Source organism: Leptodactylus fuscus, chromosome 4 (genome assembly GCF_031893055.1).
Source record: "Leptodactylus fuscus isolate aLepFus1 chromosome 4, aLepFus1.hap2, whole genome shotgun sequence".
Classification (NCBI taxonomy): domain Eukaryota; kingdom Metazoa; phylum Chordata; class Amphibia; order Anura; family Leptodactylidae; genus Leptodactylus; species Leptodactylus fuscus.
This window is the reverse complement of record NC_134268.1, coordinates 148726310-148754020: the sequence shown is the minus strand read 5'-3', so window position 1 is coordinate 148754020 and position 27711 is coordinate 148726310. Positions and strand designations below refer to the sequence as shown.

Below are 27711 nucleotides of genomic sequence, written 5' to 3'. Positions count from 1 at the left end.
ATTCGAATCAGAATATGTTACATCATAGGCATAATACAAGCGTATGAAAGCATTCCCCAATGTAACAGATATAACCAAAAACCTAGTAACCCCACCTCCAGCATGAGTTGCAGACGTGATGACCAAATGTAGGTTCTGTGGCCTCAAGCTATATATAGTAGAATCCAGGTATACCTAATGCAGCTGGAAATGATCCCAGGGCAACACATACTGCAGTTTCCTTCTAGGAGCATGGAAAAGTGCAACCCAATATTCTAGCACAAAGCAAGTAGCAATAGATTATTTATCACTAGGATGGAACAGGCGTGCATTTATAATGAAGCTCCTGGAGAGATCGGGCCTGGCCATGGAGCGCACTTCACTTTACCTATTGGAGGACACCGCTCCCGATGTCTGTGCGACCTGCTCTGCCTCCGGTGTTTGCCTGTGTCCTCCTACCACATCGCTTGTATGCAATGTAAGGAGGATACAGGAGGCACCGCTCCTTATGTCTGTGTGGCCTGATCTGCCTCCGGTATCCTCCTTACATCGCATACAATCGATGCAGCAGGAGGACACAGGCGGACACCGGAGGCAGAGCAGGTCGCACAGACATCAGGAGCCGTGCCCTCCATTTGGTAAAGTGAAGCACGCTGTCTCCATGGCCTGGCCCAATATAGTCAACTGTGCCCCTCCGTCATTTCGTCAGTCAGATCACCCTAGCAACGTGACCTGACCTGACGCAGCCCAAATTACAGTAAGCAAAGCCACTACCATACTACAGTTTGCTGTGCTGCTCAGCAGTGGTCTCACTGGTCAGGTTTAGTGCCTGCTGCCTTCCTGGACGGACCCTACCTGTGCCCCCTGAAGTAAGCAGTATAATATCTTACTGTAGGATAAATAACACCTCAGAGGGCGTTCACACTTGTGCTCGGTGTCTGGTGTGTGCATTCCGTCGGGTTTCCATCTTCAGTCCCAGCGAAACTGGACAGGAAACCGTTTTGTTGTTTTTTAGCAGGACACAAAGTCCTGCATGTCTGACTTTGTGTCCAGCTAAAAAAAAGCGGTTTCCCTGTGGACAGGCCACAGGCGGATACTGGTGGTCACCTTTACAAACCCATTCAATTGAATGGGTTTTAAAGGTGACTGCTGGGTTTCCGTCCCCTATCCAGTTTCGTTGGGACTGAAAATGGAAACCCAACAGAATGCATACACCAGACACCGAGCACAAGTGTGAACGCCCCCTGAGATTGAAAATTGAGTGTTCCCCTCCACCTCATGGTTGCATTCAACTCCAATTTTTCTCAATAACACATAGGAATAGCCTTAAGAAAGACATCTAAAGGTAGGAGAAGAATAGCCTTTCTTAAGGCTATTCCTACGTGTTATCGAGAAAAAATTTGATTTTAATGGTAGAATCCCTTTAAACTATATTTCAGCCCTCCAATGGTCCGAGGGACAGTGAACTGGCCCACTGTTTAAAAAGTTTGAGGACCCCTGCTCTCAAGAGACTAACTGTCCTCTGAGAATACACTAAAAATCATTTGGTTTGTGTGCTGTCTGTGGAAAACATGGACAGCACATGTCTGTAAATCATTGATAAATAAGGCCTTATAAGGAGACAATGTAGTATATTTGTAAATCTCTAAGTTACCCCTCGTTCACATCTGTTTGTATTCCGTTCGGGGGTCCCCATGGAACTGAATACCAAACGCATTTCCAAGCACAGTGCAGTGAAAGCACATGGATCAAATAGACTATAATGGGGTCCGTGTGCTTGACGCTTGCTGCCCGCACAAATCATGTGGACAGGAAAGTAGATTGTGAACTACTTTCCTGTCCGCATGTTCCCTGCAGAGATCTAGTGGCAAGCACATGGACCCCATTATAGTCTATGGGATCTTTGCAATTGTGTTTGGTAGTCCAGTCGGGGCGGTCCCCATGCAGACTCCCCCAAACGGAATACCTACGCAGATGTGAGCCAACCCTTATATTGCCCTTGAATTATGGTTTAGTTATAACAAAATGAACATCCTTTTTAGACTTGGCTCACATCTGCATTCGGTATTCCCCAAGCGGACTCCCTGAACGGAATATCGAAAGCATTAAAAAGCAATGAGCAATGTGTCCACATGAATCGTGCGGAGAGATAATTGAGGACACTGTGCAGAAAACAGAAGGACCCAATTATAGTCTATGGGGAACTTGTGGTTTCATTGCTCATCGCTTTTTAATGCATTCAGTATTCCGTTCAAGGGGTCCCCAAGCGGACTCCCCGAAAGGAATACTGAACACAAATGTGACCCAGGCCATATTCTCTATTTAATGAAAATGAAATACATAATGGCCCACATTTACTAATACCTAGGCAGTATAAACGGATCTATAAAGACACAGATGGTCTGGAAATGTCCCAGATTGATAACAGTGGCTCATGCTGGATGATAAATCTGTTGTCATATTTGTCTCTCTCTACGCTTTTCACCTCCCTTGTGGCATAGGCTCATCAGGAGAATACATAACCTGCCTATAAAAAGTGGAATAAAGCAATTTGCAGTAAAAACTGCAGTTCCCAGAGGCCGGATGGTAACCTCCGGTACTTAGTGTGACCGATGCCTTTTTATTGACCGATGCTTGATGAAACTCCGCCCACTAGAGATGTCGGTCTTAGTTGATTGATTGAATCTTTAATTGATCATGTGCATGCCCTGTAGAGGGAGCTGAAACGTGTAAAGACAAATATAAAGTATATGGTTATTTGCCTAGAGGAGGGGGCTAATTGGTGTGGATAGATAAGTACTTCCAAGAAAACAGTGGTTACTAGAGATGAGCAAACACTAAAATGTTCGAGGTTCGAAATTCGATTCGAACAGCCGCTCACTGTTCGAGTGTTCGAACGGGTTTCGAACCCCATTATAGTCTATGGGGAACATATACTCGTTAAGGGGGAAATCCAAATCCGTGTCTGGAGGGTCACCAAGTCCACTATGACACCCCAGGAAATGATACCAACACCCTGGAATGACACTGGGACAGCAGGGGAAGCATGTCTGGGGGCATAAAAGTCATTTTATTTCATGGAAATCCCTGTCAGCTTGCGATTTTCGCAAGCTAACTTTTCCCCATAGGAATGCATTGGATAGCGCTGATTGGCCAAAGTACGGAATTCGACCAATCAGCGCTGGCTCTGCTGGAGGAGGCGGAGTCTAAGATCGCTCCACACCAGTCTCCATTCAGGTCCGACCTTAGACTCCGCCTCCTCCGGCAGAGCCAGCGCTGATTGGCCGAAGGCTGGCCAATGCATTCCTATGGGTATGCACAGACTTAGCAGTGCTGAGCCAGTTCTGCTCAACTACACCGTGTGCCGGTCAGCCCATCTGATATAGCAGAGCCAAGTGTGCACACTCGGCTCTGCTACATCAGATGTAGCAGAGCCGAGGGTGCACTAGAACCCTTATGCACACTCGGCTCTGCTACATCAGATGTAGCAGAGCCGAGGGTGCACTGGAACCCTTATGCACACTCGGCTCTGCTACATCAGATGTAGCAGAGCCGAGGGTGCACTAGAACCCTTATGCACACTCGGCTCTGCTACATCTGATGGGCTGACCGGCACACGGTGTAGTTGAGCAGAACTGGCTGAACACTGCTAAGTCTCTGCATTCCCATAGGAATGCATTGGCCAGCGCTGATTGGCCAAAGTACGGAATTCGACCAATCAGCGCTGGCTCTGCTGGAGGAGGCGGAGTCTAAGATCGCTCCACACCAGTCTCCATTCAGGTCCGACCTTAGACTCCGCCTCCTCCGGCAGAGCCAGCGCTGATTGGCCGAAGGCTGGCCAATGCATTCCTATGGGTATGCACAGACTTAGCAGTGCTGAGCCAGTTCTGCTCAACTACACCGTGTGCCGGTCAGCCCATCTGATATAGCAGAGCCGAGGGTGCACTAGAACCCTTATGCACACTCGGTTCTGCTACATCAGATGTAGCAGAGCCGAGGGTGCACTGGAACCCTTATGCACACTCGGCTCTGCTACATCAGATGTAGCAGAGCCGAGGGTGCACTAGAACCCTTATGCACACTCGGCTCTGCTACATCTGATGGGCTGACCGGCACACGGTGTAGTTGAGCAGAACTGGCTGAACACTGCTAAGTCTCTGCATTCCCATAGGAATGCATTGGCCAGCGCTGATTGGTCAAAGTACGGAATTCGACCAATCAGCGCTGGCTCTGCTGGAGGAGGCGGAGTCTAAGATCGCTCCACACCAGTCTCCATTCAGGTCCGACCTTAGACTCCGCCTCCTCCGGCAGAGCCAGCGCTGATTGGCCGAAGGCTGGCCAATGCATTCCTATGGGTATGCACAGACTTAGCAGTGCTGAGCCAGTTCTGCTCAACTACACCGTGTGCCGGTCAGCCCATCTGATATAGCAGAGCCGAGTGTGCACACTCGGCTCTGCTACATCAGATGTAGCAGAGCCGAGGGTGCACTAGAACCCTTACGCACACTCGGCTCTGCTACATCAGATGTAGCAGAGCCGAGGGTGCACTAGAACCCTTATGCACACTCGGCTCTGCTACATCTGATGGGCTGACCGGCACATGGTGTAGTTGAGCAGAACTGGCTCAGCACTGCTAAGTCTCTGCATTCCCATAGGAATGCATTGGCCAGCCTTCGGCCAATCAGCGCTGGCTCTGCCGGAGGAGGCGGAGTCTAAGGTCGGACCTGAATGGAGACTGGTGTGGAGCGATCTTAGACTCCGCCTCCTCCAGCAGAGCCAGCGCTGATTGGTCGAATTCCGTACTCTGGCCAATCAGCGCTGGCCAATGCATTCTATTAGCCCGATGAAGTAGAGCTGAATGTGTGTGCTTAGCTCAACTACGCCGGTGGAGTAGTTGAGCTAAGCACACACATTCAGCTCTACTTCATCGGGCTAATAGAATGCATTGGCCAATCAGCGCTGGCCAATGCATTCTATTAGCGTGAGCTGAGTTTGCACAGGGGTTCCAGTGCACCCTCGGCTCTGCTACATCTGATGTAGCAGAGCCGAGTGTGCATAAGGGTTCTAGTGCACCCTCGGCTCTGCTACATCTGATGCAGCAGAGCCGAGTGTGCATAAGGGTTCCAGTGCACCTTCGGCTCTGCTACATCTGATGTAGCAGAGCCGAGTGTGCATAAGGGTTCTAGTGCACCCTCGGCTCTGCTACGTCTGATGTAGCAGAGCCGAGTGTGCATAAGGGTTCCAGTGCACCCTCGGCTCTGCTACATCTGATGTAGCAGAGCCGAGTGTGCATAAGGGTTCTAGTGCACCCTCGGCTCTGCTACATCTGATGTAGCAGAGCCGAGTGTGCACACTCGGCTCTGCTATATCAGATGGGCTGACCGGCACACGGTGTAGTTGAGCAGAACTGGCTCAGCACTGCTAAGTCTGTGCATACCCATAGGAATGCATTGGCCAGCCTTCGGCCAATCAGCGCTGGCTCTGCCGGAGGAGGCGGAGTCTAAGGTCGGACCTGAATGGAGAGTGGTGTGGAGCAATCTTAGACTCCGCCTCCTCCAGCAGAGCCAGCGCTGATTGGTCGAATTCCGTACTTTGGCCAATGCATTCCTATGGGAATGCAGAGACTTAGCAGTGTTCAGCCAGTTCTGCTCAACTACACCGTGTGCCGGTCAGCCCATCAGATGTAGCAGAGCCGAGTGTGCATAAGGGTTCTAGTGCACCCTCGGCTCTGCTACATCTGATGTAGCAGAGCCGAGTGTGCATAAGGGTTCCAGTGCACCCTCGGCTCTGCTACATCTGATGTAGCAGAGCCGAGTGTGCATAAGGGTTCTAGTGCACCCTAGGCTCTGCTACATCTGATGTAGCAGAGCCGAGTGTGCACACTCGGCTCTGCTATATCAGATGGGCTGACCGGCACACGGTGTAGTTGAGCAGAACTGGCTCAGCACTGCTAAGTCTGTGCATACCCATAGGAATGCATTGGCCAGCCTTCGGCCAATCAGCGCTGGCTCTGCCGGAGGAGGCGGAGTCTAAGGTCGGACCTGAATGGAGACTGGTGTGGAGCGATCTTAGACTCCACCTCCTCCAGCAGAGCCAGCGCTGATTGGTCGAATTCCGTACTCTGGCCAATCAGCGCTGTCCAATGCATTCCTATGAGAAAAAGTTTATGTCACAAAAATCACAATTACACACCCGATAGAGCCCCAAAAAGTTATTTTTAATAACATTCCTACCTAAATAAAGGTTATCCCTAGCTATCCCTGCCTGTACAGCTATCCCTGTCTCATAGTCACAAAGTTCACATTTTCATATGACCCGGATTTGAAATCCACTATTCGTCTAAAATGGAGGTCACCTGATTTCGGCAGCCAATGACTTTTTCCGATTTTTTTCGATGCCTCCGATGTCGTAGTTCCTGTCCCACCTCCCCTGCGCTGTTATTGGTGCAAAAAAAGCGCCAAGGAAGGTGGGAGGGGAATCAAATTTTTTTGGAGTTTGCCACATGATGTTCGATTCAAATCGAACACATCGAACAGCCTGATATCCGATCGAACATGTGTTCGATAGAACACTGTTCGCTCATCTCTAGTGGTTACATGTCCGTTTGGTACTAAGGAGGCATGCTTGACTGGAAGGCTGAGGCAGACTAATATAAATGTGAGACCGGACATTACCACTTATTATGGCAGATTTTGTCCCCCATGATATGGTATGTGTAGCCCTGACCTCTAATTTGTTGGAATAGAAATCACCTTTTTTTTGTCCATGAGTCCACTGAGGATAAGGAAGTTTATTTGCAGTTAGAACACTGAGAATTTGGAGGCTATTTATCAGACTGTAAACAACGAAAAGGGGAACCCCCTCTAGAGAATATTAAAACTTAACCTTTATTGGTGGTTCATTAAAAATAGGTGCACAAACACAGAATACGGCCCCCATATATAAAGCAGCGGGTATATATGTGTGTAAAATTGCCCAATCCCTAGTAGTGTTAGGTATTTACTTTCTCCCCTCCCTATTCCACAACAAGGAGATTACTATAGGTAGTAAACAGAGTGTTTTTAGCCATTTGCAGAGCCCCTAAAGTACCAGTACAATAGAAACCCCCCCAAAGTGACACCATTTTGGAAATTACACACCTCAAAGAATTCATCTATGCATATAGCAAGCATTTTGATCTCACAGCTGTTTTATTAACATTGGGATGTAAAAATTACTTTTTTTCCAATAAATCGTACATTTAGCGCCATATTTTTAATTTTTGCAACTGGTTAAAGAAGAAAAAACAGCACATTTGTTACATATTTTTTCCTAAACATAGAAATACCCCATATGTGTTCGTAATCTGCTGTATGGATACATGGTAGGGCTCAGAATGGGAAGAGTGCTATTTGGCTTTTGGAGGGCAGATGTGGCTGGAATAGTTTTTAAGTCCCATGTCACATTTGTAGAGCCCCTAAAGCAGGGGTCCTCAAACTACAGCTTGCATACACCATCTCCCAGATCACTCACTAACCAGGAATAGAAGCACTGGGGTAAGGGTACTTCCACCCCTCAGATTTATCATAACTCAGAAAACTGGCAAGAGTTACGGATGAAATCTACACCAACCCATCACATCACTTCTATTACACAAGCCCACCTGAGATGTACCAGAATTATTAGTACACTAAATAACTCCTGCACATCTCACACCTTTGGGGAAATTGATTAAGACTGGCACAGAAAATGCCGTTTTAATAAATTCCCCCCCATGACTTTTTGCTTGGATTCTGCAGTGGAATTTATTCAGCTGTCATCCATTACAATGAGCCTAAATAAAATCCTTTTCCCATTAAACTTGTTTATCCATTGTTTAGATTATTGCGCTCTTACTCATTCAAGTGAATACTTCCTGTCACAACCTCTTATTTCTCTACATTTCTGACCCGAAAAACAGGTCAGCTTTATCAAAGAAACTGTTTATTTAGGGACAGTAAGGGATCCGATTATAATTAACAAGCCATCATGTTTGAATATATCAAATGTCCTTCTTCATCCCTCTGTATCAAATGATTCCGCTACCATGCCATTCCTGTAGCGCCAATCATAATATATCGCAGATGCATAAGACAGCAACACGTTTAAGCCCATAAAACACATCAATACGTACCAAGTCATTTACTGAAGGTCTATTTATGGTGATGCACATATGAATTTGTTTCCACATGTTTACGAGACAGAAACAGATGTTACTACAGTTCTCATAGACAAAGCTTTGATCAGTACTGTGACATAATAAATTAACTTTTTTTCCCCTCTGTTTCCTGGAGGTCACTTGCTAACTACAAAAGAGACACGTTAATATCCAGCTGCTACTAATAACGTTCATGTCTAGTGCAAATTAATTGAACGATTTTCCACCTGCTTTTTGGCCTAGGGTTTACCTTAGCACTCTTGGCATGAAGACATACTTTTACTGAAAGACATGAGATTATAGTCCTATACATAAAGATAAAGTAAAAGAGACAACTTTAGCTCTATATTCATTATCAAGCCCTAACAATTGCCCTAAGTATGTAATCTATTACCATCAAAAGCCATATTGATGAGGTGTGAAGCGGCATGACCTTTTTCTTCATTCCATCTTATTTCCACAAGTACCTTGTCAGTGATTAGAATATACAGACAAATGGTTAGGCATGCTTGACTTTAAGGGCCCGTGCACACGGAGTTAACGCGAGCGAATTTTAGCATAATACACGCGTATAGAATACACGTGTAAAAATAATACTCCCATTGACTTCAATGAAATTTTTTACACGTGTAAAAAATGCGTCAAAATACGCATTGCGTTTTTTGACACGTTTTTTTTACACATGTAAAAAAATTTAATTGAAGTCAATGGGATTGTTATTTTTACACGTGTATTCTATACACGTGTATTGTGCTAAAATGCGCTGGCATTAACTCTGTGTGCACGGGCCCTAACAAGCCTGATCATTTGGTTCTCAAGTAGATAGACTGTCATCAAAGGAGTCTGGTAGCAGCCTTCTCCCTTCTCCCTATTTAGAACATAACCCAAGCTGAGTATGCATGTTTATGGAGAGGATCAGGAAATATAGCAGACAGAGCATTTAACTAACAAGTGTCAGGAATGTTGCTGCTTGAGGGTCCATTCACACTGAGTTTTTGGGTGCTGATTTTGATGCTGAATCCGTGTCAGAATCCAAGTGGAAAAAACGCCTCCCCATAGAGTTCTATGGCTTCCGCTTGCGGAATTTTTCCGCTAGCAGAAAAAAAAATTTCCTTCAGGCGGATTCCGCCTGCAAAAACCAACGCAGTCAATGGGAGGCGGAAGATCGATGTCGCGGATTTGGGCGGGGAATTGGCAAAAACCATGTGGAAAAACTTTTTTCAAGGTCCATACACTGTGCTGGAGAAAAAAAACAACAGGGCACTGCGCGGCAAGCACACGGACCCCATTATAGTCTATGGGGTCCGTGTACTTAACTGCACAGCACTTGAATTAGCGTTGGTATTCCGTTCGGGGGGGTCCTCATGCAGACTCCTTCCGGACGGAGGCCAAACGTTAATGTGAACCGGCCCTTGATTGCTTTTCTGTCCTACAAATATGTTCTGGTATTCCCAATCGTTCGTGACTATTAGATTTATTTTCCGATTTTTCTTCGTGTCATGATTTGGTTCCTCGTTGCTCTCTTCAGCTGCGGACCTGTGATTGAAGACCATTCTTTGTTCCTGTGAGTAGTGTGTGTTTCTGGTGTAGGCTTCTGCTGAAGTGCATACATTTGTGATACACTTTCTGTTCTGGTGATTATTCCAGCCTTCAGATTCAACGAAAGGCCATCTCGTCTTGCAAGGAGCTCTGGTGAAGACGCCTGGGGCGGATCTTGGCTTGCTGAGGTGTATTGCCTTTAAGTAGCATTTTTACTGCTCGCAGTTGTCAGCCCATTTATGCTGCTACGCTCCTGTATTTTACTTCATGTCATTTTGGTCCTGCATTGGAATCCTAACAACAAGTATCTCATGTGTCCTTAGTAGGGTCAGAGGATAATCATACACATTAGGGAGAGTGTGTGCCCACATACAGTGGGGCAAAAAAGTATTTAGTCAGTCACCAATAGTGCAAGTTCCACCACTTAAAAAGATGAGAGGCGTCTGTAATTTACATCATAGGTAGACCTCAACTATGAGAGACAAAATGTGAAAACAAATCCAGAAAATCACATTGTCTGATTTTGTAAGAATTTATTTGCAAATTATGGTGGAAAATAAGTATTTGGTCAGTAACAAAATTTCATCTCAATACTTTGTTATATATCCTTTGTTGGCAATGACAGAGGTCAAACGTTTTCTGTAAGTCTTCACAAGGTTGGCACACACTGTTGTTGGTATGTTGGCCCATTCCTCCATGCAGATCTCCTCTAGAGCAGTGATGTTTTGGGACTGTCACTTGGCAACACGGACTTTCAACTCCCTCCAAAGGTTTTCTATAGGGTTGAGATCTGGAGACTGGCTAGGCCACTCCAGGACCTTGAAATGCTTCTTACAAAGCCACTCCTTCGTTGCCCTGGCAGTGTGCTTTGGATCATTGTCATGTTGAAAGACCCAGCCACGTTTCATCTTCAATGCCCTTGCTGATGGAAGGAGGTTTGCACTCAAAATCTCACGATACATGGCCCCATTCATTCTTTCATGTACCCGGATCAGTCATCCTGGCCCCTTTGCAGAGAAACAGCCCCAAAGCATGATGTTTCCACCCCCATGCTTTACAGTAGGTATGGTGTTTGATGGATGCAACTCAGTATTCTTTTTCCTCCAAACACGAAAAGTTGTGTTTCTACCAAACAGTTCCAGTTTGGTTTCATCAGACCACAGGACATTCTCTCAGTACTCTTCTGGATCATCCAAATGCTCTCTAGCAAACTTCAGATGGGCCCGGACATGTACTGGCTTAAGCAGTGGGACACGTCTGGCACTGCAGGATCTGAGTCCCTGGCGGCGTAGTGTGTTACTGATGGTAGGCTTTGTTACATTGGTCCCAGCTCTCTGCAGTTCATTCACTAGGTCCCCCCGCGTGGTTCTGGGATTTTTGCTCACCGTTCTTGTGATCATTTTGACCCCACGGGGTGAGATTTTGCGTGGAGCCCCAGATCGAGGGAGATTATCAGTGGTCTTGTATGTCTTCCATTTTCTAATTATTGCTCCCACAGTTGATATCTTCAATCCAAGCTGGTTGCCTATTGCAGATTCAGTCTTCCCAGCCTGGTGCAGGGCTACAATTTTGTTTCTGGTGTCCTTTGACAGGTCTTTGGTCTTCACCATAGTGGAGTTTGGAGTCTGACTGTTTGAGGGTGTGCACAGGTGTCTTTTTATACTGATAACAAGTTTAAACAGGTGCCATTACTACAGGTAATGAGTGGAGGAAAGAGGAGACTCTTAAAGAAGAAGTTACAGGTCTGTGAGAGCCAGAAATCTTGATTGTTTGTAGGTGACCAAATACTTATTTTCCACCATAATTTGAAAATAAATTCTTACAAAATCAGACAATGTGATTTTCTGGATTTGTTTTCACATTTTGTCTCTCATAGTTGAGGTCTACCTATGATGTAAATTACAGACGCCTCTCATCTTTTTAAGTGGTGGAACTTGCACTATTGGTGACTGACTAAATACTTTTTTGCCCCACTGTAGGCGTACGGAGACTTACAAGTCATTCCTGCTCTGCTAGGGAATCTGGGTAAAAACTATGCAAATCTATCCTCCAGGATGTAATTAAGAGAACAGTGCCTCTACATAGTAATCTTACTAGTACAGAGTATCCAGAATTTTGTATCTGATAGCAGATGACCAGCTTCTGGAACAAAGAAATGTCGCAGCTGTCAGATGAATGCATTCCAGTAGCTCTGGTTCTGAAATCAACTACATCTAGTTTTATATGTTTTGACAATAATTCTATTTTCTAGTAAAGTGCCTGGCTCTAGAGTGAATCTGCTTTGCAAGATAAGATTCTGCAACAGGATTAAAATAGAAATTTTTCATAGCCAAATTTAGAACTTTACAAAATATGTTACCTGTGATAGAGCAATATATAATATGAGGAGCTGTTTCAATCAGATCTTCATAACCTAACCCCATTTCGGCTAACTTTCCAGGAATGTAATTTTCTATGAAAACATCACAAGCTTGTGCAAGCTGAAAAATAAATACATAGATATTATAGTAATTGCATGAATAGAACAGAAAAGTACGCTAAGAGCAGAAAAGTACACTAAGTATGTATTACACTGAGAGCCTTCAAGTGTTACTTCTGCTACAGCTATAATATAGGGCTATGTCTAATTTTAACAAATATACTTACCGTATATACTCGAGTATAAGCCGAATTTTTCAGCCCAGTTTTTGTGCTGAAAAAGCCCCCCTCGGCTTATACTCGAGTCAGAAAAAAAAAATATTTTTTTTTTTTTTTTTTTTTTTTTTTAGGAGGGGGGTCTATGACCAGCCACAATATCAATGTATAGAATCTCCCATAAAACAGTGCAAAAAAAAAAGAAGATTTAAAAAAAAAATAAGAGTTCTAAATCACTCTCACTTTCCTTAGAATACATACAAAAGTAGAAAATGACTGTGAAACACATACACATTAGGTATCCTGTGTCTGAAAGTGCCCAGTCTACTGAATATAGGGTATCTGCAGTGCTCCTGTTCTGTCGGGAAGGGGTTAATAGGAGCATTGCAGATCCCCTATATTCAGTCAGACTGAATTCCAAGTAGGGGAAGAAAAAACAGTCCTCAAGCTCAGGGAAGGGGCAGACAGACAACCAAAACACCCCCTCCCCTTTCACAGCATCTACTGCACCCAAAAACTCAGACCATTTTAATTTTTGAAATTTTCCAGCAGCTGCTGCATTTCCCCCCCTAGGCTTATACTCGAGTCAATAAGTTTTCCCAGTTTTCTGTGGTAAAATTAGGGGGGTCGGCTTATATTCGGGTCGGCTTATACTCGAGTATATACGGTACTATTTCCAAGAATGCCTAAATCTATGTAGCAACATGATGTAACAACCAAATCTGTACCAATATGATGATTGAAGAGAAATGAAATGCAATGTAGATGTAGCATATAACATGAACTGCATAGACCGTCTATAGTAAAGTGCAAGGTCTGTCTGGTTATACAGCATAAAAATGTCATTATCATCTCATCCACTTTGTTGGTGCTGTACTACGCTGTAGATTTTCTGCACTATATGATCATCCCTCCGATTAGAAGCTTCATCGTAGTTTATACCATGTACACATTACATGATCGACACCAATGGAACCTGACAAATCCCTTGAATTATAATGCGGTTTCCATTATTGTCAAGGACAAAAGAAAGCATAGCTTTCTGGACTTTCTTCTAACTGTAACGGAATCTGCACCAGAGGCTTGTAATGGAAGCTTTAATGCAGATGTGAAGGTAGCCTTAGCAAACAAATGCAAACTACCATAAAATAGGTTACATGGAAGAAGAGGATGAGAAAAAGGGTTAATGTAGGGGAATATGAGTTTTTTAAATTTTTGGGGGGCTAAAAATATTGATGATCTATCCTAAGAATAGGTCATCAATATCAGATTGGTGGCAATCGAAAAAAGGGTGATTTTTTTTTTTTACAAACTCAAACTTTTAAATGATCGGACTAGGTTAGGCCAGTCCAGGATGAAAGAAATATTTCTATGTTTTATGGACACTGTGCAAGAATAAACTGCTTGCCTGTAATATGAAACTAATATGTTCTTCAAGTTGTGCCCTTTTTTGCACCAAAGATGTTGCGCTTTGAACTTTCTCTACCCCTCTTGCCACTTTTTATTACACTGGGCAGAAACTCTGCTGCGTGACACATTTACTATAACTCATACCATAAACTGGCCAGAGTTATACCTGAAATCTGATTTTAATTCTGGTGCACGGATTGTGCCTGAATTATATAGGTGTAATCAGATTTTATTAAGGTTTTTGGAATTAAAGAAAACAAACATCCAATGTAACAAAACAGCAGGGAGGGGAAAGCACAATCAGGGAACAAACAACGCGACCACGCAGGGTCGAGGGATAAGGTACAGAACCGGGGAAAACCCCAGCATGAGAAATCAAGGGCAGAAAAATAAAAAAGGCATCAAATCCTGGGGCAACAAGGGGGGAGGACAGGACAGGGCGAATGTACAGGACACAAAAAGAGGGGTGGGACGAACAGAAGGTGTAACAGAACCAGAGGGAGGGGAAGGAAAATCAACCAAAGAGCACAACCCAGAGTAGGGTAAACAACAAAGGAGGAAGGGAAATCAGGCAAAAAGGGAGGTGAAATCTGAGGACTCCTGGAACACCACCCACGGCTGCCAGAGGGCGTTAAATTTGGAAGTATCGGGCATATCCTCCACCACAAGAAACTCCATTCTACGGATAAGGAGAAACTCCTGCAGCCATTCCAGGAGGGAGGGAGAGACAGAGCTGCGCCAATGGCGGGGAATGCCTGAATTATATAGACGCTGGAGCCTCTTAATAATTCAGTCAGGGATTTCATTAAGACTAGTGCACAAAACACCAGTCTTAATAAATTCCCCCCAATTTTCTCTAATGATCTTTTGTATTATTTATTTACAAAGAGTCAGAGGCATATTAACAAGAAAAGGAATGCAACATAATATTATAATAATAATTGCTTAATTTACCTGTTTAATAATTTTGGTCCCTTTGGGATCCTTCATGTTGACAGCTATACTCTATCAAAATAAAAACAAATAGAAAATTAATTAAATACAGAAAATACTTCAAACATTTTATACTAAAGTCATACACAGGGTCAAAATGGTGCAGCACTCAGGTGCCTTATGAGTTATAACCCTTTAGCGATCTAACACATTGTAGATAAAATGGGGTTTAACACATTTCAGCTTAAACCAGTGACATTTTATCCCTCTCTGTACTCTTGATTTTACAACTTTTATTTTTTATTTCAATGTAGATTTATGGCACCTTACAATTTGTGCGTACATAAGACTTTTTGGTCAGTTTTATTATTACTAGAGATGAGCGAACACTATTCGAAACTCCCGTTTAGAATAGCATGCACCCATAGGAATGAATGGACGCAGCCAGCACGCAGGGGGTTAAGCGGCCGGCCGCCGGCAAAGTCTGCGTACCGGCCGTTTCCATTCATTCCTACGGGTGTGTGCTATTCGAAATGGCCGTTTCGAATAGTGTTCGCTCATCTTACTTTTTGGTTTTTTTGAGTGGTAAGATGATCAGAAAACATGAATTCTGGCATGAATTTTAAGGTTTATGGTGTTTTTCATGTAGAATAAATAACAATATATTTGGCAAAGTGATCCAGACATTCAACAGTATGTGGATTATGGCGTCAATAAAGTTGCAGCAAACACTTACGGTATATCACACAAACATAGGTACAGTTTACGTTTTCCCTCTCCTGTCTATAACCAATATTTTAAAATATGCTGACCCTTTCTCTAGTGGTATCTACTAAATACTAATATTAAGCCTATAACAATTATCACTAGACAGGAATTTCTAATATTTTTTTTTTCCAGGAAATATCGCCATAAATGTTAGTTTTCAGGGTTAATATGTTTGGGGTTTTTTCACCCATATCCATATTTTTCGTTAGGGTCGTAAGAATCAGAGCTATGGAAGTCTATCGCTATGCTATGTCCATAATGCAGGAGCTATAAAGCATCTATATTGCCATCACCTTAAAGTGGCCCTAGTTATCACACAATGTAGATCTAAAGCCTCACGTAGCTGAAATTCAGGGTTTTTTTAAACCGGACACAGAGTCGGACGTGCAGTACTCTGTGTCTGGTTTAAAAAACCGGTTTCGCCGCGGAGCACATAAAACGCTCACCGGCGCTCACGGCATGACAGGTTTCCGTCTTCTGCATGCAGAAGACGGAAACCTGAAAACGGAGATCGAACGCTGGTGTGAATCCAGCGTTACTCAGTTTTTGTTGTTTTTCCTATTTCAGCCTTTGCTGCATTTTTTGAACCAAAGTCAAGAGTGGATTCAACAGGAAGTAGAAGTGTAAGTACTTCCTTCATACTTTTCTTTCCTTTTGAATTCACTTCTGGTTTTGGCTCAAAAACTTAATTTAGGCTGTCATTTATTGCACTTTTTTAAGCAAACATTGCACTTTGATGCAAAGTTGATGAAGGTGTATATATATATATACATATATATATATATATATATATATATATATATATATATACATATATATATATATATATATATATATATATATATATATATATATATACACACAGTGGGGCAAAAAAGTATTTAGTCAGTCACCAATAGTGCAAGTTCCACCACTTAAAAAGATGAGAGGCGTCCTGTAATTTACATCATAGGTAGACCTCAACTATGAGAGACAAAATGAGAAAACAAATCCAGAAAATCACATTGTCTGATGTTGTAAGAATTTATTTGCAAATTATGGTGGAAAATAAGTATTTGGTCAGTAACAAAATTTCATCTCAATACTTTGTTATATATCCTTTGTTGGCAATGACAGAGGTCAAACGTTTTCTGTAAGTCTTCACAAGGTTGGCACACACTGTTGTTGGTATGTTGGCCCATTCCTCCATGCAGATCTCCTCTAGAGCAGTGATGTTTTGGGGCTGTCGCTTGGCAACACGGACTTTCAACTCCCTCCAAAGGTTTTCTATAGGGTTGAGATCTGGAGACTGGCTAGGCCACTCCAGGACCTTGAAATGCTTCTTACAAAGCCACTCCTTCGTTGCCCTGGCAGTGTGCTTTGGATCATTGTCATGTTGAAAGACCCAGCCACGTTTCATCTTCAATGCCCTTGCTGATGGAAGGAGGTTTGCACTCAAAATCTCACGATACATGGCCCCATTCATTCTTTCATGTACCCGGATCAGTCGTCCTGGCCCCTTTGCAGAGAAACAGCCCCAAAGCATGATGTTTCCACCCCCATGCTTTACAGTAGGTATGGTGTTTGATGGATGCAACTCAGTATTCTTTTTCCTCCAAACACGAAAAGTTGTGTTTCTACCAAACAGTTCCAGTTTGGTTTCATCAGACCATAGGACATTCTCCCAATACTCTTCTGGATCATCCAAATGCTTTCTAGCAAACTTCAGACGGGCCCGGACATGTACTGGCTTAAGCAGTGGGACACGTCTGGCACTGCAGGATCTGAGTCCCTGGCGGCATAGTGTGTTACTGATGGTAGGCTTTGTTACATTGGTCCCAGTTCTCTGCAGTTCATTCACTAGGTCCCCCCGCGTGGTTCTGGGATTTTTGCTCACCGTTCTTGTGATCATTTTGACCCCACGGGGTGAGATTTTGCGTGGAGCCCCAGATCGAGGGAGATTATCAGTGGTCTTGTATGTCTTCCATTTTCTAATTATTGCTCCCACAGTTGATATCTTCAATCCAAGCTGGTTGCCTATTGCAGATTCAGTCTTCCCAGCCTGGTGCAGGGCTACAATTTTGTTTCTGGTGTCCTTTGACAGGTCTTTGGTCTTCACCATAGTGGAGTTTGGAGTCTGACTGTTTGAGGGTGTGCACAGGTGTCTTTTTATACTGATAACAAGTTTAAACAGGTGCCATTACTACAGGTAATGAGTGGAGGAAAGAGGGGACTCTTAAAGAAGAAGTTACAGGTCTGTGAGAGCCAGAAATCTTGATTGTTTGTAGGTGACCAAATACTTATTTTCCACCATAATTTGAAAATAAATTCTTACAAAATCAGACAATGTGATTTTCTGGATTTGTTTTCACATTTTGTCTCTCATAGTTGAGGTCTACCTATGATGTAAATTACAGACGCCTCTCATCTTTTTAAGTGGTGGAACTTGCACTATTGGTGACTGACTAAATACTTTTTTGCCCCACTGTATATATACTAGCTATAACCCGCGACTTCGGCGGCAGCCCCTTGATGCCTGCGCAAACCACCTGCAGTGCGGGCCGTGGGCCCCAACGCCCCTCTACTTGTGGCCAGAGCGGGCCTGCCCCCAGTATCTTGCCCCCCCCATCTCTGCTCCCCAGTATGTTGTCCCCCCATCTCTGCCCCCAGTATGTTGTGCCCCCCTATCTCTGCCCCCAGTATCTTCCCCCCCATCTCTGCCCCCAGCTTCATGTCCCCATCTCTGCCCCCAGATTCATGTCCCCCATTTCTGCCCCCAGATTCATGTCCCCCCCCATCTCTTCCCCCAGATTCATGTCCCCCCCATCTCTGCCCCCAGTATCTTGTCCCCCCCATCTCTGCCCCCAGTATCTTGTCCCCCCATCTCTGCCCCCAGTATCTTGTCCCCCCATCTCTGCCCACAGTACCTTGTCCCCCCCATCTCTGCCCCCAGTATCTTGTCCCCCCCATCTCTGCCCCCAGTTTCTTCCCCCCCATCTCTGCCCCCAGCTTCATGTCCCCTCATCTCTGCCCCAGATTCATGTCCCCCATTTCTGCCCCCAGATTCATGTCCCCCATCTCTTCCCCCAGATTCATGTCCCCCCATCTCTGCCCCCAGTATCTTGTCCCCCCATCTCTGCCCCCAGTATCTTGTCCCCCCCATCTCTGCCCCCAGTATCTTGTCCCCCCATCTCTGCCCCCAGTATCTTGTCCCCCCATCTCTGCCCACAGTACCTTGTCCCCCCCATCTCTGCCCCCAGTATCTTGTCCCCCCCATCTCTGCCCCCAGTTTCTTCCCCCCCATCTCTGCCCCCAGCTTCATGTCCCCTCATCTCTGCCCCAGATTCATGTCCCCCATTTCTGCCCCCAGATTCATGTCCCCCATCTCTTCCCCCAGATTCATGTCCCCCCATCTCTGCCCCCAGTATCTTGTCCCCCCATCTCTGCCCCCAGTATCTTGTCCCCCCCATCTCTTCCCCCAGTATCTTGTCCCCATCTCTGTCCACAGTATCTTGTCCCCCCCATCTCTGCCCCCAGTATCTTGTCCCCCCCATCTCTGCCCCCAGTATCTTGTCCCCCCCATCTCTGTCCCCAGTATCTTGTCCCCCCCATCTCTGCCCCCAGTATCTTGTCCCCCCATCTCTGCCCCCAGTATCTTGTCCCCCCATCTCTGCCCCCAGTAGCTTGTCCCCCCCATCTCTGCTCCCAGATTCTTCACCCCCATCTCTGCCCCCAGCTTCATGTCCCCCGTTCTCTGCCCCCAGTTCACTTCATGTGCCCCCAGTGTCTTGCCCCCCCATCTCTTCCCCCCAGTCTCATGTTCCCCCATCCCTGCCCCCACCCCCTACATCATCCCCCGTGTAGTAGCTCTCACCTTTGTCTCCTCCTCTGCTCCTGTGTCTGCTGGCTGCCTGCACACACTTCTCGTGCTGCTCCCTGTGGCGTTTATGTAGCAGAGCAGGCCCGGCGTCATAGCAACCTGACGCCAGAGCTCGCTGTGCTTCATACAGGACACAGACAGCAGCACGAGAAATGTGTGGAGCGGAGGGACACAGGAGCAGAGGAGAGAGCCAAAGGTGAGAGCTACTACACGGGGGCCGATGTAGGGGGGAAACTGAAGCTGGGGACCTGGGGACACCTCCCCCTCCGTGGGACACCCCTCCCCCGGGACACCCCCTCCCCTGCTGCACTGATCTGTATGTGTAGTGTGGGGTGCAGCAGCTCCTCCGCGATATGTGTAGGCAGCATGGTATAGCTGCGGCTCTGGGACCACATTGAGCCTCCAACCTATGGTGCCGCAGTCCTGGCTCTATAGCCCGCCCACAGCCTGCCATGCACCAATAGGAGGAGCGTGGACAGAGCAGCGCTGGCAGAATGCCAGCTTCTACAGCCGAGCCCGGAGGGGTGTTTGGAGGGTGACGGTGGCGATTTGGGGTGAGTGACCCACATTTAAAGTAGCCTATTGCACTTTCATGGGAAATATGTAGGAGTGTGTGAAATTTCCCCAAAATCCATTCAGCCGTTTCGCTGTGATTGAGGAACAAACATCCGAACATCCAAACACACAAACCCACAAACTCACAAACTTTCACCTTTATAATATTAATAGGATATAAAATGCTGAGTGGCCTTTCTACAATGTGCCAGGTTTATTCAAAAAATAAAGTTAGTGTTGTGTCATTTTTTATTTTGTAATTTAGGTTTTATTACTGCATGTCAGAAGTGTAATAATATTCCTGGCTACCAGAGCACATCACTCATCAATGGAAGCTCATCACTAAAATGAGGACACCAAAAATTTTATGCTGTATTATTATCTTGCATGTTTCTAAAGATCACTCAGCAAATGTTGATGGGTGTCCATACAGTAGGTGAAATTGTTGTTAAAAACAGTACAAGGCTTTACAAATACCTTCTTATTTCTATTTACGCTTAGAAAGTAAGCACTTTCATTTCCCACAAAAGGAGGACCCCAGGACCTTGTATCATCTCCAGACCCTACAAAAACACATCAGAATTTCAAGTTTATTGCCATACTAATCAACAAAAAAATAGCCCTAAAAATCTAGTACTAAACAGCTACATAACAATACATACAATGCTTCTTCTTTTGCTTTAAGTATGCAGATTGGTCAAAAATAGGATGTATTGTTTTTTTAACCTAAATAACTTGAAAAATATTATGACAATTTATAAAAACGTACAGCAAATTAGAGCATTTCCCAACACTTGGGAATGGGTTTGAAAAACGACTGCAGGTTTCCGTCTCCTGCCCCTGTTTTGTGCAGGAAACGGAAACCTGCAGAACGGAGTCCCGGGCGCAGATGTGAATGAGCCCTGATGTACATTTATAGCCTGTTCTACAGATAGATCAGACTATAGAGGCTATGTGCAACTTCACAGTATTTTTCTATTATTATTGCAATATATCTATTATTAAGAAAACATTTTCCAAATACATTTTTAATTACAAATGTTTACAGCCTTCATTTGCTCTCACATTTCAGAACGATGTGACTATTGTCTGTGTTGTCCTAACTGCTCATCAACACTAAGAGGAAATCTTGTCAAACTGAGAGCTTATGAGCAGTTAAGAAATGAAGATAACAGTCATGGAGCAAGGAAATGGCTTCTTAGATGGTGCATCTTTTTTAAAGGGGTTGGCCATCTTTAACCTTATTTTGGCACAAGTAAAGGGGAAGGCCGTGCTAGTAACTTTCTAAAGTAATGTTATTAGGACTGCCACACCGACGCATTACCCTCTCCTCTGGCAATGTAGAATGTGCACAGCTCTGGTAATGGCTGCTGATGGAGGGTCATGTTACCAGACATGTCAGTCAGCCACCTCACACTGTGCATGCGCTAGTTTCACATAAGCAGTTTAGTGGAGTCAGCGGATGAACAGTCATGTGACCATACCCGTCCATCAGCTGCTATTGCCAGACAGGACCTTTGTGCATTCTGCGGAGAGTGTTTTGCCAAAGGAGGGGGTATTTATTCATTGCGTAAGACAAGAGCACAGAAGTCCAAATATGACATTATTAAATTACTGGCACAGCGTTCTTCTTTACTAGTGTCAAAATGAGATTAAAGTGGACAACCCCTTCAAGCTGTTTGAAGATACTACAGCCTCTTCATTTTCAAGAGATATGGTTCTGTACTTTTAGTAGTGGCTATGTCCGATGTTATATTTCACTTTAGCTTTGCCCAATAAAGTGAATGGTACTGATCTCCATGCAGGAGGTCAAGATAACTTCTTAACAGAACCTTAGATAACTTTTTTTAAGTGTAATTTTTATTACTCAGTAGAGTAGATTTATGTCATTATTCCCACCCACAAGTTATAAATGTCCCTCTCCTCTCATCACACTTTGGATTTTATCCTCTTCCTTTTAACAAGTTATTGACTTTTCTGATTCTGACCTATAAGCATAGCCAATAGAAAATAAGACTAACCATTTTATTCTCCTCATACATCATTTTATTTGTGTTATTTCAGGTCATGTCCAGGGACAAATGTGAAATACTTCAATTGTGTGTTCGATCATTCAGTCACATATTTTATTATTATTTAGGGGGAAAACTCTTCAATACAAGTATTTTATACTGTGTACGAGAAAAAGAACTGTAGTTTATGAAATGTTTCCATGTGTTCTCTTCAAGGATAGTAAATAATATCATACTAACAGCCCTTTCACCTTTGCCCCTGTCGACAGTAAAACAATTTTTAAACAAATATTAACAGGCTAAGCTTCTTTCTGTCAATCATTAGAGATATTGTGGTCCAGTCTATAAACTGCTTTTGCAATGGCATAACTAAAGGCTTAAGGTCTCTGGTGCAAAAGTCTAGTTTAAAGAGGACCTTTCACCGTTTTGGGCACAGGCAGTTCTATATACTGCTGGAAAGCTGACAGTGCGCTGAATTCAGCGCACTGTCGGCTTTCCCGATCTGTGCCTCGGGTAAAGCGCTATCGGTCCCGGTATCATAGCTCTTTACAGTCAGAAGGGCGTTCCTGACAGTCAGTCAGGTACGTCCTTCTACAAAGCAATGCATATCTCGCTGTGCAGTGTGGGCGGGGAGGAACACCTCCCTCCCCTCCTGATAATACTCGTCTATGGATGAGCACTGTGAGCAGAGGGAGGGGGCATTCCTCCCCGCTCACACTGTGCAGTGCGATAGGCGCTGCTGTGGAGAAGGACGTTCCTGACTGACTGTCAGAAACGCCCTTCTGACTGTAAAGAGCTACAGTACCGGGACCGATAGCTCTTTACCCGTGGCACAGATCAGGAAAGAATTCAGCGCACTGACGGCTTTCCAGCAGTATATAGAATTGCCTGTGCCCAAATTGGTGAAAGATCCTCTTTAAGCCCACCCTCCCCTCTTTCCAACAATTTTCTCCCCTTTTGTGCTACAACTCTTCCTTGAATATATTCTGCTAGTTGCTCCATTTGGAATGGAAAGGTTAATTTTATCTTTTTTTGACAGTGGAAGAATAAGTATTATCATACATCTCACTTCTGTGTGCCAGAGAACAGGTATAATAAATTTACTAGTTACTAGTGGTGTAAAGTCAGACTAGAGAGTCTGAAGAACAGAGGCCATGGTCATGAGGGGTCGTAATTTATCTTACTCTTTCGATCAGAAATATTAAACACAGCATGAAAGCAAACATTTAAAATGGTTACCAGGTTTTTCTACTTTTATGACTTCAGCTCCAAGATCCCCAAGAATCATTGTAGCAAAAGGTCCAGCCAAAACTCTACAAAATATAAGGTATATACATGGAAAATGATTAAAAATGCCATCAAAAGGAATATGATAAAGTGCTGGCTAAAGAAATAATGCTTTCAAATATTTTTTAAAAAAAATTTAAGACTTGTCCCCCACACACCTTGTTAAGTCAAGAATTTTCACTCCATCCAGTGGTCTTATATTGCTAGAATGTGCAGCTTTAAGAAAAAAAAAATTAAAAGTATTAAACTGGTCACATCTATGTACACATTACAATTACACAGTTAACACACATAGGCTGGATACATGAATTGGAGAAATTTACTAAGAATGGTATCCAGGACGTCCTGTACAGTCTTTCCCCATTCCCTCACAGACACTAACTACACCTGAATAACTGAGAGGCTCCGGCCCATAACCAGCATAGACTTTAGATAACATTAATGCCAGCTTTCTAGGATGAATTATAATAAATTCGTTAGGCCAAAGGATCCCCACTCTGGGTCACATTGATCTTTGCCATGTATAATGAAAAAAAGACTATGCTCCAAAGATGCGCCACATTTCCACCCATCCACGTGAGAGAACTGGAGTTGAATGGGTTAGGGAATTCCTACTACAGTTCTTGAGCCAAAGCCGCAAGTACATTGAGCAGGAAAGAGCAGTACAAGTTGTTCCTTTTTATTTCCCATTTCTTACTAACCCACTTTTGGCTTTGGCTCAAAAAACCCTGAAAAATCAGCACAAAAAAAAAGCAATTCCAGCCTTAGGGTGCATTCACACTACGTAACGCTAGCGTGTATCACAGCCGTACACGCCAGCACTACAGCAGGGCTGCCGAACACTTCCCATTCATTTCTATGGGAGCCGGCATGCGAGCGCTCCCCATAGAAATGAATGGACTGCTTTTTTCCATTCATTTCTATGGGGAGCGCTCGGCTGTGATACACGCTGGCGTTACGTAGTGTGAATGCACCCTTACACACATTTGCTTTTTAGTTTTAGATCTGGTCCTACAGTATACAAAACTAGATCATAATGCAGAATTTGCCCCTTTGCCTTCATCTCTTTCCCAGTCAGTGTTCCAGCCTGCAATACAAGTCAAAAAAATTAGCAGCCAATTTATAATTTTAGTTGCCAAATTAAAATTCTCTGATGCTGGAACCTATATAGGGGACAAAGCCAGACACAGAACGCTCCATTTACTGAATAGTACTGCAGCTCCGCTCATTTCAGACAGTATAAAAACTGGACACTGTCAGACACTAAGGGTGGGTTCACACTTGCGCCCGGTCTCCGCTTTGTGGGTTTCCGTCTTCTGCCCGAGAAATTGGACAGAGGGCGGAAACCCAGCGGTCAGTGTTTGCCCGTGAGCGTATTGTGCCTCTCCCCGGCAGCTGCTGCCAAGGCAAATAAAATTATAGGATGTATCAAAAGAGGTCTAGATTCTCATGACAAGGACATGGTTATGCCTCTATACAAATCACTGGTACGGCCACACTTAGAATATTGTGCGCAATTTTGGGCCCCAATATACAAGAAAGACATAAATGAACTTGAAAAAGTGCAAAGACGGGCAACCAAAATGATTAGGGGAATGGGTGTACTGGAGTACAACGATAGATTAACAAACTTGGGGTTATTCAGTTTAGAGAAAAGACGTCTACGGAGAGATCTAATAACAATGTACAAATACATGAAGGGACAATACAAAGAACTTTCTAAGGATCTTTTTACTCCTAGTGACAGTCACAAGGGTCATCCTCTACATCTGGAGGAACATAGAAGGGGATTCTTCACAGTAAGAACAGCGAGGCTCTGGAACTCTCTGCCCCAGGAAGTGATGATGGTGGATTCATTAAACAAGTCCAAAGAGGGCCTGGATGCCTTTCTTGAAGAGAAAAATATTACAGGTTATCGATTCTAGATTTTAAGGACACGTTGATCCAGGGTTTTTATACTGACTGCCAGATTGGAGTCAGGAAGGAATTATTTCCCTGAAATGGGGCAATTGGCATGAGCCTCATGGGGTTTTTTGCCTTCCCCTGGATCAACACTGTAGGGACTGTAGGGTTATAGTTTGGACTTGATGGACTGATGTCTTCATCCACCCTCATCTACTATGTAACTATGAAACCGTTTTTTTTTAACACAAAGTCATGCATGTCCGGTTAAAAAAAAACTGTTTCGCCGCAGACAGGCAAAAAACGCTCACGAGCAGTCACTTTGCAAACCCATTCAAGTGGATGAGTTTGCCGGTTTCCGTCTCCTGTCTAGTTTCTCAGGCAGAAGATGGAAACTTGCAAAGCGGAGACCGGGCACAGGCGTGAACCCGCCCCAACTGATGATAAGTTTTTTTTGATTGATCCATTAAATGGATTAGTTAAGAAACCGGACACATTGACCACTTCAGTACCGGGCCAATTTGTGATTCAGGACCAGACACATTTTCGGGTTTTTTGTATGTTCGTTTTTGAGGGCTGTAATATTTTTATCATTTGCGTTATTCAACTAATTTCTGAGTCTTTTTTCGGTGACACATAGGGCTTTATTTTTGTTATTATTTTTGCATGTGTTTTATTTTTTTTATATCAGGGAAAATATAAACAAAAGAGAAGGGAAAACGTGTCTGATTTTCTCTTTTCATTTACTAAAATAAAGCGCTACTAAAAATAACTTTTAAAAATAATTTTTAACCTCCATTGTTGTAATTTTTATTTTGTATGGTGTTGTCAGGTTTGGGGCTAGAACCTTCAATAAGGATGTTTTATTGACATAGAGTTATTTAATTTTTTTAATTATTTTATCTTTTTTTTTAAATTTTTCCTTTTCTATTAATTTTTTTTTTTTCACATTTTGTCCTCATAAGGTCATAATAGACCTTTGGCGACATCTGATCACAGTTTTTGTTTGGGGTTTTTCTTGGTGGGGGGCGGGCTGATTTCCCCTGTAACTGGGGCTGGTACATTTAGCCTTTTTCAGTTTTACTACTTTCGCAAAGTAAAAACCCTTTTTGTAATAATTTTTTTCTCACTTCACCATTTTCTAAAACCAATAACTTAATTTTATTTTTATTTTTTTGTAGATTGTGAGCTCCATATGGGGCTCACAATGTACTTTTTATTTCTTTTTCCTAGTATCACATTGAAAGCAATAGGGAAAAAAGCAGCCCATTCATTTCTATGGGGAGCGCACGTATGCCGGCTCCCATAGAAATGAATGGGATCTGCTTTGTACGCACTCATTCTGAACGTGTTTTACGCTCAGAATGAGATGAGCGTATACTTAGTGTGAAAGCACCCTTAGTATGTCTTTTGGTAGAATAGGAAGAAATCCACACAAACACAGGGAGAATATACAAACTCATTGCAGATGTTGTTCCCGGCAGGATTCAAACCCAGGACTTCAGTGCTGCAAGGCTGCAGTGCTAACCACTGAGCCACCGTGTTGCCCCTAAGTTCATTATCAAAATTATGCAGGGGCTTGTTTTTTTTTTGTTTTTTTTTTTGGGGGGGGGGGAATCTTACGTTGTTACTTATGACATTTTGGGAAACATAACAATTTTTGATTGCTTTTTTCTAAAGGTTTTTTTTGGTGGCCCACAACTAAAAAACAGTAACTCTAGCATAATTTTTTTAAATCTTCTTTTACACTGTTTAGCATGTAGGTAAAATAACGTTTCAGTTGTACTATGTCCTTATGGACACATAAATACCTAATATGTTTTTTACATCTTTATTAAACATTTTGGGATGTAGGGGGGATTAATGTTTTAACTTTTTAAAAACATAAAACTTTATTTGTATGATTTTTAGTCTCTCTCGGGAACTTTAAATTGTAATCCAGAATCAACTAATGGGATAATGATGGCGAATGTTCAGTCTATGTTCACATCTGCGTGCTCCTATCGGTTTTCCTGTTCCGTCTAAAGAACATGAAAACTGATAAAGAAAAACAAGTCACGTTGGAAAAGTGCTGGATTTTTTCTCTCCTTTGAAATCAGTTCTATCAATCTTTCAATCAGTTTTTGGTGATAATATATATATATATATATATATATATATATATATATATATATATATATATATATATATATATAAAATGTATTTATTTTTAATAACCTATACAGGACAGATACCAGCACAGATATGAAGGTAGCCTTGCTAGTAACTTCTCTTGTGGTAATGACATGTATCAGACAAGTAAATATAATTCTGCCACAATACGTCAGTGTTTATTAGGCTTATATAAAGCTGCTTCCGCTCCGCTTATCTTCTGCACTGACATATAACACCCATAAGCAATGTCTGCGAGCCGGTGAATACATGTGGCCAGCCTGGCACACGGCGCAGGGTACCTGTCTGCCAGTTCCCCCTCAGCTGAGTGCACACAGGGTATTGGGAGAAGTAGGAGGTGAAGAGGGAGGCCCCTCGCTGCGCCCTCGCCCCCATATTGCTACTCCTCACGGCCTCCAACAGGCGCGCTGCCGGCTGCATGACCGAACTGCTCCACCGAACTTCACAACACGATTCAGACCGAATGACCCGGAATGGATGTGGGA

At 43.7% G+C, this 27711-nt stretch overlaps 1 protein-coding gene across 1 annotated transcript in view; it reads right to left on the bottom strand.

The window, feature by feature from the left end:
- SUGCT (succinyl-CoA:glutarate-CoA transferase) overlaps positions 1–27711 on the bottom strand; it is a 577328-nt gene extending 549617 nt beyond the window's left edge. Inside the window, exons 1-6 of the mRNA XM_075271200.1 lie at positions 27508–27711; positions 23311–23368; positions 23105–23178; positions 20331–20416; positions 14693–14743; positions 12054–12174 (exon numbers count right to left, since the gene is read on the bottom strand). Coding sequence (XP_075127301.1) covers positions 12054–12174; positions 14693–14743; positions 20331–20416; positions 23105–23178; positions 23311–23368; positions 27508–27646 — 529 coding nt within the window. The 5' untranslated portion in view covers positions 27647–27711. The remainder of the gene's footprint in view (positions 1–12053; positions 12175–14692; positions 14744–20330; positions 20417–23104; positions 23179–23310; positions 23369–27507) is intronic.